Raw genomic sequence first — 11,565 nt, forward strand, 5'->3', positions numbered from 1 at the left:
AGTGTCTCTACCACATCTATTCCCCCCTTCCACCAGTTCCTGTTTCTGTTGTGAATCTGAGTGTACCCCTTGTTGATGTGTGTCCATCAGCACATTCCATCCCCTGTCCTCTAAGGTATCAGCATGTCCCCTGCCTCTCCAGTCAGCATGAATCTCAAGACTTTTGTTAGAAATCTTGGTTATAGAATTTATCTTTCTTCCTATACATGAATAAGAAAGCTTATAGTTCTGGGAGCTCCTGACAGTCTTTTTGGGACACTGAAGCTGTTCCCAGAGAGGATAGATCTAAAGAACACAGATTCTTGGTGACAGTGTTGAACCTTGTCTGAACCTGTACCCCTTGCAGTGGGAGTGCAAAGGGAAATCCTCCCTTTTTTTATTATACCAATTTTTGTTAGATTTTGTATTGCTCACAGCCAAAAGCATCCTAACTGATGTCTACCCTCACAGAGCTTAACTTTGCAGCCAGGAGAATGACTGTTGCTCAAAAGGCTGAGTGATTTGGTACACAAAGTTAGAGTCTAAGAAAGACTAATTAGATCCCTGGCTATGAGAGAAGGATTCCTGAATAAGATAGGTGGGATTTCAATGGTGAAAGGAGAAAGATTATTCCATTCCATCTTGGTAGGAAGCAAGAGCTAAGAGAGAAGGATGCATTTGCAACACGTGATTTTCTTTTGGGGGTGGGGTGGGGAATGGAGTGTCATGGGAAAATCAATGGGAAGGGGCCAAACTGGTGGGAGCTTTGAAAATCAAGCAGATGAATGTCCAACAATGTCATAGTCAAAAGGCAGTTGTCATGAGGTTTGAGCAATGAAGTGACATGAAATATTAGGTTGGCAAAAAAATTCGTTTGTTTTTTTCTGTAGCATCGTATGGAAAAAGTCAGACAAACTTTTTGGCCAGCACAATACTTTAAGAAACAGTATTAGAGTGAAAATAGAACCAGTCGAGAACAGAGCCTGAGAGGCCAGGGAGTTAACAGTGATCCAGACACAATGTGACAGAATGGAAATAGAAAAAAAACACCACCAAATATTTCTTGACACCTACCTGATGTGAGCTCTTTTCTGGGTGCTGGAAATACAGGACTGACTAAGACTTGTCCTTATCTTCAAGGAGCTCACAGTCTACTGAAGACAGAGACAAGTGTGCAAGGGGAGTCAAAATAGCAGGATGGGAATGGCAAGGAAATATGTGTGCAAAATAAAGGAACAAGTAATGGCTGTGATGGAAAGACTTCATAAAAGAGGTGACAGTGGAAATGAATGTGACAGCGTGTTGGAAGTCCTACCTGGGCTTGGTAACAGATGGGACCTGGGGGTTAAGGAAGACAGAAGCACTGAAGCTCATCTTGGGAATAGAAATAGACATTTTGAAGGAAGACTCGAAGACAGGTGGGATCACTGTCGTTCCCACATTATCTGGCCTAGAGAACCTGAAGAATGATGATGCTATGGACAAAAAAAGGATAATAATAATTTTTAAAAATAATGATTATAAAAACATTATGTGTCAGGTGCTGGTGATCCTCATAATAAACATATGGGGTAGTTGCTGTTACTCTCTCTGTGGATGAAGAACTGAAAAGACACAGGGAGAGGCAGCAAAGTCAGAATGTAAACAGCAATATGACTGCAGAGCCTGCCCGCTTAGGCCCTACACTAAGCTACCAGAGGATGTCTGCTGCATGCAGGACAAAGATGATTCTGAAATAATTTCAAATGACAACAAGGTTTTGTTAATTACTTTTGCTTTAGCCCCAAAATACTTCCCCATCATGTTATGGGTAAGGCGTAAATTTCTTGCTAACCCCAAGTAATAAAACTCACCAAATTTTGACAAATCAAGAAAGGTTCATTGTGCTGCTTAGCATGAAACATCTGCAAAGTGCATTGACTAGGCATTAATCATCCTTTACATTACTTTTGTGAGTTTCTCACACCTGAGACTCTGGTCAAGCGTGGGAGAAGGGCAAGTTGAGAGGCATAGAGAATTTTCAGGACTCCTGATTCCCTAATGTTCTTGAAAGAAATCACCAAAGCTTAAGAAGCATTTTCTCAGTCTACATAAGATAATGTTTAGTACATCTGAAATCCAAGTAAAACATATCCAGCATCTGTTAGCATTTGAACTATTATCTGCCCACACAAAAATGACATTAGGGAAACTACTGAATAATGTAGGGGACCAGATTTTGTGAAAGTGTTTCTATTTGGAAACATGGAATCAAATGATTCTAAAAATGGAGTCAGAGTGGCGGGTGGTGGTTGCCATTATGGAGGAACCTTTCCTGGGATTATTCTTGGTCTCAGCCTCATCAGGGTACAGCAGGGACTGGAGGTAATTAATGTACTTGATGGCAGCTCTGAGGGTTTCCACTTTGCTGAGGCGTTTCTCCAAATACTCCTCTGGCAGATGATGTCGGAGCTGAGCATAGCCTTCATTGACACATTTCACCCGCTGCCTTTCCCGCTCATTCCTTTTCCGGATAAAGGCTGGCCCGTAGGAATAGTCGCACCTTCTGTAATTTGGATAAGGCATTGGGAAGGAGAAGGCACAGGGTTCACCATAATTTTCCATAATCAGGGAGTCACTGGAAAAAGGCAGCAATGGCAAGTTTTCCGAGTAAGGGGATGGCACTGGGCCTTCTGGGTAGAGGTGGAACGTGACCATGGGGTCCAGATAGAAGGACCTGGTCAGTGGCAAGTGGGAGGAATCAGTGAAGACAGGCAGTTTGTCTGGCATGTTAGAGTAGCTTCTATTGTCCATCATTTCCTCTTTAGCCTGGAAACAGAACCAAGTTTATGAATTTGGCCAGATCAAAAGAGAGCAGATATTGACTTTCTCAGACATCAGAGATTTTCCTGCTTTCATGAATAGTTTTTGAGCTCATTCTGAATACTTGATGGGATTACAGTATTTTGTGGGTAGTAAAAGGATTTTTGACGGTACACAGAAACAGCCCGAAATAACATTGACTTGCCTTGTGAGAAAGTTATTTCCTTTCAATTCTCTGTCAATCCTTATGATTACAAGGTTATATCTCTAATCTGGTAAGAACGTGTCTTCCACACTATTAAAATGCTTTCTAATCCTCCTCAGATGGAAGCCTTCAACAGGAATAGTATCTAGCTAGAATTTAATAATATTTTACTATTAATTTCTATTTATTGTGAATTATGCTGATTTCACATTTACAGTAGTGATACAAAGTCTCTTTTAAAAATTAATCTACTTGAGTTAAAAATGTGAACCAATTCACAGAAAAAAAGTAAGTAAACAGCAATACAGGTGCTGTATAGCAGCAATGTAATGAAGATTGTGAAAGTGTATGCAAATACTAACATTTGGGAAACAATGAAACACCACAGTATTCAAATACATGTTGGAGAAATTACAAACTAGTTAATGATCATGCAACCTCACAGGCATAGCCTTCTTAAATGATACCTGGTATGCCAGAAGCAAAACTGAAAATCGAAATAAGAAAGGAATGATTTGCTCTTAAAAATTTACTGTAAGATTGCCTAAATGAGAAACTCCCCTAACACATTTATAACATAATCAGTTTACATATTTACTTAGAACTTCAAACATATTGAGTAAAGTGCAACTTTATTTAGGCTTTTTTTTCATGGAACTTAAAGTATTATATTCCAAAAGGTCCCATATCAACACATTCCCTCTTTCTGAATAGATCTGTATTCAGCTCATTTATTACACTACCATTACTTTTTACCTTTAACTGTAGTAATGTGGTCACAACAGATTTCACAGAGACATTACACTTTAGTTGATGCAAAATCAGGGAAGTGCTGAAAAAGAGCATTTTTCTTTCAGTCATTAACTTTCTCAAGTTCAGTCTTGGCTTTGCATCTTCTTAGCTGTGTGTTCTTTGGCAAGTTTGTCTGAAGCACATTTGTTGAGAGATGAAGAATGTACCCAAAGTGGAAAGCGAAAAGCCACATGAAATTTAACTGTGGCTTTCAGAAAAGGAGGAAATAGGGCTTGCTTTCTCCTAAAAAAAAAAAAAAATCAGCCCTAATGTTTATGGGCAAGAGTAGGTAACACCGGCACTTGTTTCTCTACCTGAGTACAATGAAACTCTGCAGGCTGCACTATGTAATGACAGGAGCAGTCTCTCAGCACCAGAATTCAAGTGCAATACAGCATATTATAATTCTTGTGAAAAAACCTATCCTATCATGTACGGCTACTGAAAAGACAAATGACTCTGGAACCAGAAAGGACAAGAAGGGATGGAAGTTGGGGTATGAGGGCTGGGGAGTGTGAGCGGTGAGGAGAGTTTAATAATTTATGGTGAAACAGGCTGGAAAAGGAATAAATGTCAGGAAAAGTTCTTCCTAATAGAGGGATGGGGGTGAAGGAATGAGATAAGTGCCATAGGTCCAAATAAAAAGCAAAACAGAGGAACAGAAAATGAAAGATGCCGAATTACTGATCCAATGGCCTAAAATAACTAATATACAATAAAAATTTCTGGATTACAAACTAGCCAGGATCCTGTCAAAAAGAAAAATTTGCTGAGAGAAAAAGAGGAAATTCCTGAGCTAGGAATTCTAGAGGGTAAGAGATTTAAAAAAACGTTCATGGTAGAAACTATGAAATTATGGCACAGTGAGTGTGGAGCCCCCATTTCTACATTCCTGAGAACATCAGAACCTTCTTTCTGCCTGTAGCTAACATGCCAGAACTGCTACAATAGGGTACCGAAAAGTAGAACAGCTGTCATCAAAGCTAATTCACAAGAATTCTTTGGGTATAGTCATCTTGACTGACAATTTTCATAACATCTTAGGCCTTGATCCAGATGAAATCTGAGTAGTTTGTATATGCCACAAGTAGTTAAAAATCTCTAGGTTTTTTTCTTCAAGTATGATAATGCATTTACAGGAGACAGAAAATACAGAACAAACTTACATACAGTTCTGTTATATATCACAATTATTTTTAAGTAGATAAATTAAGATTTTTAGTTGGAATTTCAATATCAAACTCTCAAATATTAGTAGAATGAATGGACAGAAAAGTAGAAGGATACCATAGACCTTAAAAGCACTATGAACCAGTTCAACATAATTAAGATTTCACACCACAGCAGGACAAATTCTATTCAAGTTCCCATAGACTACAAGCTAGGAGACACAGGAACATATCCAAGGAAATAAACTTTCTAGATTTTTAACAAGACCTTGCAGAATTCTTGGGAAATGAGCCTGGTATCTTTGGAGACACACTGAGGGAGGAAATTTTTCTATTGAGCATTTCCAAAAGGTTCACCAATTAATGTAGTAGCATTTGTCTTTTATTCAAAGAAGAAAATTTAACTACAACAGTGATAGAATGAAAAATGAAGCAGTGAGGATCAAGATAGGAAGGCTAGTGGAAACTGGATACATTTGTAGAAACTGAGTAAAGTTTTTAAAAGAGTGTAACATAGGGACTTCCCTGGTGTTCTAGTGGTTAAGACTTTGCCTTCAGATGTAGGGGGTGGGGGTTTGATCCCTAGTCAGGGAGGTAAGATCCCACATGCCTCAGGACCAAAAAAAACCAAAACATAAAACAGAAGCAATATTATAACAAATTCAATAAAGACTTTGAAAATAGTCCACATTAAAAAAAAAAAAAAGTCTTAGAAAGGAGAGAGAGAGAACAACAAAAGCTGTAAGATGCTGGGACTCTGAAGCCAAATATACACCTAGCTAAAAACAAATGCACCTATCTTTTCAGTGAAAGTCTCAGGTTTCTGACCTAGAGCTGTTCTGGGAAATAAAGGGTAAGGTCTTAATGATAAAATCCTATGAAATTCTGGATTGCTCTGCTTAGCATTAAAGTTTCAACTTTCTGATACATTATAAATATCTAGCATGTAGAAAACAAAAAGCTACTACTGCACATTATGAATTATGGAATTATGAATAATGGAATGTTAGGGATGGAGAAACCTTAGGAAAGCTTCTCATCCAATCCCTCACAGATTGTTGCAGTTATGAGGTCAGAGGTCAGAACCTAGGTCTCCTGACTTTCAATCCCCTAAATCCTTTCTACTCCTCCAGATGATTTAATCAACAGTAAAACTGAATCTTTCAACACAGAAGCATATTTGTTAAAGATAATGGTATAATCACCTGAAAATAATCATCATTTTTCAACTGTGCCTAGGGATTTTCTTAAAAACCATGTTCTTATTCTCTCCCACGGGCCACTCTGTAGAAGAGTCTCTTACCTGAATTTTGTTGCCAAGATTCTGTATTTGGGGCTGAGTTAGACTTAACCTGATTTATATGTGATCATTTAGTAACAACATGCAAAATAGTTTACAGTTAAACAGAACTGCTCAGGCTGGTTTAGCGATTTTCTCTACCTAATATGTAGATACGACAACATGCAACAATACTAAATAGAAAGTTTGCTTACAAAATTGGACTCTTGTAACAAATTCTTTTCAAGAAGATTTTGTTCCTCCACTCACCTGGGTTATTTAATTTTATATAAAAATTGCTTATGGAAAATATCTTTAAGTAATAATCTCCTAATGTGAAAATATTGTCAGTATTTTTAAAATAGAGGTTAAAGATGCTAACCAGGAAGGTCAATATGAACCTGCATTTTACTGTATATCTATTAAAATTGTTTCCTTCTAAATAGCCTTTTTCAGAGCAATTTTAGATGCACAGCAAAACTGAGCATCAAGTATAGTTCCCATATACCCCCTGCTCTTGTATATGCACATCCTCCTCCACTACTAGAATGCCAGCCCCGCAGTGATCCATTTGTTACAATTGATAACATCATTATCACTCAGAACCCATAGTTTACATTAAGGCTCACCCTTTTTTAAAAAATATTTGTTTATTTGGCTGTGCCAGGTCTTAGTTGTGGCATATGGTACTTTTTTTAGTTGCTGCATGTAGGACCTAGTTCCCTGTCTAGGGATCAAACCCGGGCCCCCTGCATTGGAAGCATGGGCAGAATCTTAGCCACTGGACCACCAGGGAAGTCCCCAGGGTTCACTCTTGTGTTATACATTCTATGCAACTTGACAAATGTATAATGACACATATCCACCATGATAGCATCATACGGAATAGTTTCACTGCTCTAAAGAGTCTGTTACACCTATTCATTCCTCCCTCCCTCCAGTACCTGACAATACCTGATTTTTTGTTTTACTTCATAGTTTTTCCTTTTCCAGAATGTTGTATACTTGGAATCATATAGTATACAGCTTATTCAAATTGGCTTCTTTCAATTAGTAATATTCATTTAAGGCTCCTCCACATATTTTTCACTTGATAGCTCATTTGTTTTTAGCACTGAACAGTATTCCATTGTCTGAATACCATGTGATATCATTTATATGTAGAATCTAAACTATGACACGAAGGAACTTATCCATGAAACAGAAACAGACACACAGACATAGAGAACAGACTTATTATCGTCAAGGGAGAGGAGGGTGGGGGAACAATGGATTGGGATTTTGGGATTAGCAGATGCAAACTAATATATATAGAATAGGTAAACAACAAGGTCCTACTGTATAGCAGCGGGAACTATATTCAATATCCTGTGGTAAACCATAATAGAAGAGAATATGAAAAAGTATATATTAATATAGACACACATATATCTGAATCACTTTGCTATACAGTAGAAACTAACACAGTATTGTAAATCAACTATATTTCAATAAAATAAATTTTAAAAATATTCCATTGAATGTACCACAGTTTACTGTCCATTCGCCTACTAGAGGACTTCTTGATTGCTTCCAAGTTTTGGCAATTATGAATAAAGCTGCTATAAACACCCATATGCAACGTTTTCATAAGGATCTAATATTTTAACTTAACTTATATATTAAATGGGCTTCCCTGGTGGTTCAGACTATAAAGAATCCACCCTCAATGCGGAAGACCTTGGTTCAATCCCCGGGTTGGGAAGATCCCCTGGAGAAGGGAATGGCCACCCACTCCAGTATTCTTGCCTGGAGAATTCCATGGACAGAGGAGCCTGGCAGGCTACAGTCCATGGGGTTGCAGATAATAAATACTGAAGCGTAATTGCTGGATCACATAGTAAGTGTATGTTTAGTTTTATAGGGAACTATCAAACTGTTTTCTAAAGTGGCCATACCGTTTTTGCATTCTCACCAGCAATGAATGGGAGTTCCTGTTGCTACACATCCACACCAAGTTTTGGGGTTGTCAGTGCTCTGAATTTTGGCCATTCTAATAGGTGTGTAGTGGTATCTCATTGTTTTTTTAATTTTCATTTCTCTGTGGACATGCTGGGGTGGGCTTCCTTAGTAGCTCAGACGGTAAAGCGTCTGCCTGCAATGTGGGAGACCTGGGTTTGATCCCTGAGTCGGGCATATCCCCTGTAGAAGGAAATGACAACCTACTCCCATACTCTTGCCTGGAAAATTCCATGGATAGAGGAGCCTGGTAGGCTACAGTCCATGGGATCATAAAGAGTCCGACATGACTGAGCAACTTCACTGGTGGACGTGTGATATGGAGCATTTTTTTGAATACTTATCTGTCATCTGTATATCTTCTTTGATGAGGCATCTGTTCAGGTCTTTGGCCCATTTTAAAATCAAGTTTTTTTGTCTTATTGTTGAGTTTCAAGAATTCTTTACATGCTTTGGAAGATAGTGCTTCGTCAGATATGTCTTTTACAAATATTTTCTCCCAGTTGGTGGCTTCTGTTCTTGTTCTTGACAGTCTTTCACCAGAAATTTTTAATTTTAATGAAGTCTGTCTTATCAGTGATTTCTTTCTTGATTTGTGCTTTTGATATTGTATCTAGTAAGTCATTACCAACCAAAAGTAAACTAGATTTCCTCCTATGTTGTCTTCTAGTATTGTAGGTTTCTGTTTTGCATTTAGGTCTATGAGCCTTTTTTAATTCATTTTTTGAAGGTTGTAAGGCTTGTGTCTAGCTTAATTTTTTTTTGCATGTGACTGTCCAGTTGTTCTAGCACCATTCATTGAAAAGACTTTGCTCCATGGTGTTCCTATTGTTGCTTTGTCAAAGGTCAGTTAACTGTATTTACTGAGTCTGTTTCTGGGCTCTCTATTCTGTTCTATTGATCTCTTTTGTCTATTCTTTTGCCAATCCACACTGACACTGACTTTATTACTGCAGCTGTACAGTAAGTCTTGAAAATAAGTTGTGTCAGTCTTTCCACTTTGTTCTTCTTAATTAACATTGTATTTACTTTCTGGGTCTTTTGCTTATAACTTGCTGGGATTTTGACTGGGATTGTATTGAATCAAGTTGAAAAGAACTGACATCTTGATAATCTTGTCTTCTAATCCATGAACATGGAATATCTCTTATTTAGTTCTAGTTCTTTGATTTCTTTAATCAGTTTTGTAGTTTTCCTCATATACATTTTATCCATATTTTGTTAGATTTATAAATATTTCATTTGGAGGGATACCAATGTAAATGGTAATTGTGCTTTTAATTTCATTTGTTCATTGTTAGTAGAATCAACAGTTAGAACTGGACATGGAACAATAGACTAGTTTCAAATTGGGAAAGGAGTACGTCAAGGCTGTATATTGTCACCCTGCTTATTTAACTTATATGCAGAATACATTATGAGAATGCTGGACTTGATGAAGCACAAGCTGGAATCAAGATTGCCAGGAGAAATATCAATAACCTCAGACAGGCAGATGACACCACCCTTATGGCAGAAAGTGAAGAACTAAAGAGCCTCTTGATCAAAGTGAAAGAGGAGAGTGAAAAAGTTGGCTTAAAGCTCAACATTCAGAAAACTAAGATCATGGCATCTGGTACCATCACTTCATGGGAAATAGATGGGGAAACAGTGGAAAGAGTGACAGACTTTATTTTTTGGTGCTCCAAAATCACTGCAGATGGTGACTGCAGCCATGAAATTAAAAGACACTTCTTGGAAGAAGTTATGACCAACTTAGACAGCTTATTAAAAAAAAGCAGAGACATTACTTTGCCAATAAAGGTCCATCTAGTCAAAGCTATGGTTTTTCCAGTAGTCATGTATGGATGTGAGAGTTAGGACTATAAAAAATCTGAGTACCGAAGAACTGATGCTTTTGAACTGTGGTGTTGGAAAAGACTCTTTAAGAGTTCCTTGGACAGCAAGGAGATCTAACCAGTCCATCCTAAGGGAAATCAGTCCTGAATATTCATTGGAAGGACTGATGCTGAAGCTGAAACTCAAATACTTCGGCCACCTGATGTGAAGAACTGACTCATTTGAAAAGACACTGATGCTGGGAAAGATTGAAGGTGGGAGGAGAAGGGGACAACAGAGGATGAGATGGTTGGATGGCATCACCGACTCAATAGATAAGAGTCTGAGTAAGCTCTGGGAGTTGGTGATGGACAGGGAGGCCTGGCGTGCTGCAATCCACGGGGTCGCAAAGAGTCAGACAGGATTGAGCAGCTGAATTGAACTGAAGGATAGCAATTGACTTTTGTATGTTAACCTTCTATCCTGAAACCTTGCTATAATCAAATCAGTTATTAGTATCAGGAGAGTTTTTTTTGCTTTTTAAAAAATTCTTTTGCATCTCCTACATGTTTACAATCATGTCATCTCTAAACAGTGGTAGTCTTTCATCTTTTCTTTCCCTGTCTGAATATCTTTTGTCTTATTGCATTAGCTAGGATTTACAGTATGATGTTGAAAATGAGTAGTAAGAATGAACATCCTTATCTTGTTCTCCTCGATTTCTAGTTTACTCAGTTTCTGTCATGAATGGGTGTTGGATTTTGTCAAATGATGTTTCTGAATCTATTGATAAGATCGTGTCATTTTTCTTCTTTAGTCTGTTGATGCGGTGGATTTCATTTTCAAATGTTCAAGTCTTGCAAAACTGGAATAAATCTCACTTGGTTGTAGTTAAACTTACATCTTTTAATATTAACAATAAAATCAATAATTTTAGGTTTGATTTGGGAGTTTAAAAAAGCTTTTCACTAACCAAAAACCCAATTTATAGCTCCTAAAATCTCATCCTTATGAAATTAATGTAATTTATTTCTAATACTAAATACTAATTTTTGCCAAGAATTTCTTAAAACAAGCACTCCTTCATGCATCTTAAATCCCTCAATTTATCCAAATAATATATGTGTACTTTCAGAGACCCATCTAAGTACCCATGTTCTCTCTCTCTCTCTCTCTCCATATACACACGCACATAGAGATAATTTAGTACCACTGTTTTTTGATTAGACTGTATAAAACAAGTCTCTCATCAGGGTATAAGTTGTCTTTATATCTTCAAGTTCACCATACAGCAAAAGAGGGAGGAGAGAAAAGTTGGGATAGATACACTGGTAGATGTTTCAAAAATTATTTTTATTGTTACATTTCAAAGAGGACATAGGAAGAAAAAAGCCAGTTATCCAATAACTGCTACACCTTTCAGAGGGAGGCAACCAGAACTCCAGTCCTAGTTCAAAGCTGCACACACCAGAACCCAAACAGCTGCCTCTCAACCTGACTGGAGGTGCTGACAAATATGTGTA

General features: G+C 37.7%; 1 protein-coding gene across 1 annotated transcript; it reads right to left on the reverse strand.

The window, feature by feature from the left end:
- Positions 1–2,195: 2,195 nt before the first annotated feature.
- On the reverse strand, positions 2,196–2,775 carry ASCL3 (achaete-scute family bHLH transcription factor 3). The gene has a single exon (XM_020870807.2). It carries the CDS (start codon positions 2,773–2,775, stop codon positions 2,230–2,232), a length of 546 nt encoding a protein of 181 aa, XP_020726466.1. The 3' UTR covers positions 2,196–2,229.
- Positions 2,776–11,565: the final 8,790 nt, after the last annotated feature.

This window comes from Odocoileus virginianus, chromosome 10, assembly GCF_023699985.2.
Source record: "Odocoileus virginianus isolate 20LAN1187 ecotype Illinois chromosome 10, Ovbor_1.2, whole genome shotgun sequence".
NCBI lineage: Eukaryota > Metazoa > Chordata > Mammalia > Artiodactyla > Cervidae > Odocoileus > Odocoileus virginianus.

What these genes read in the sequence shown, in the direction of transcription:
- ASCL3 (XM_020870807.2), bottom strand. Translation starts at nt 2,775, where the DNA reads ATGATGGACAATAGAAGCTACTCTAACATGCCAGACAAACTGCCTGTC.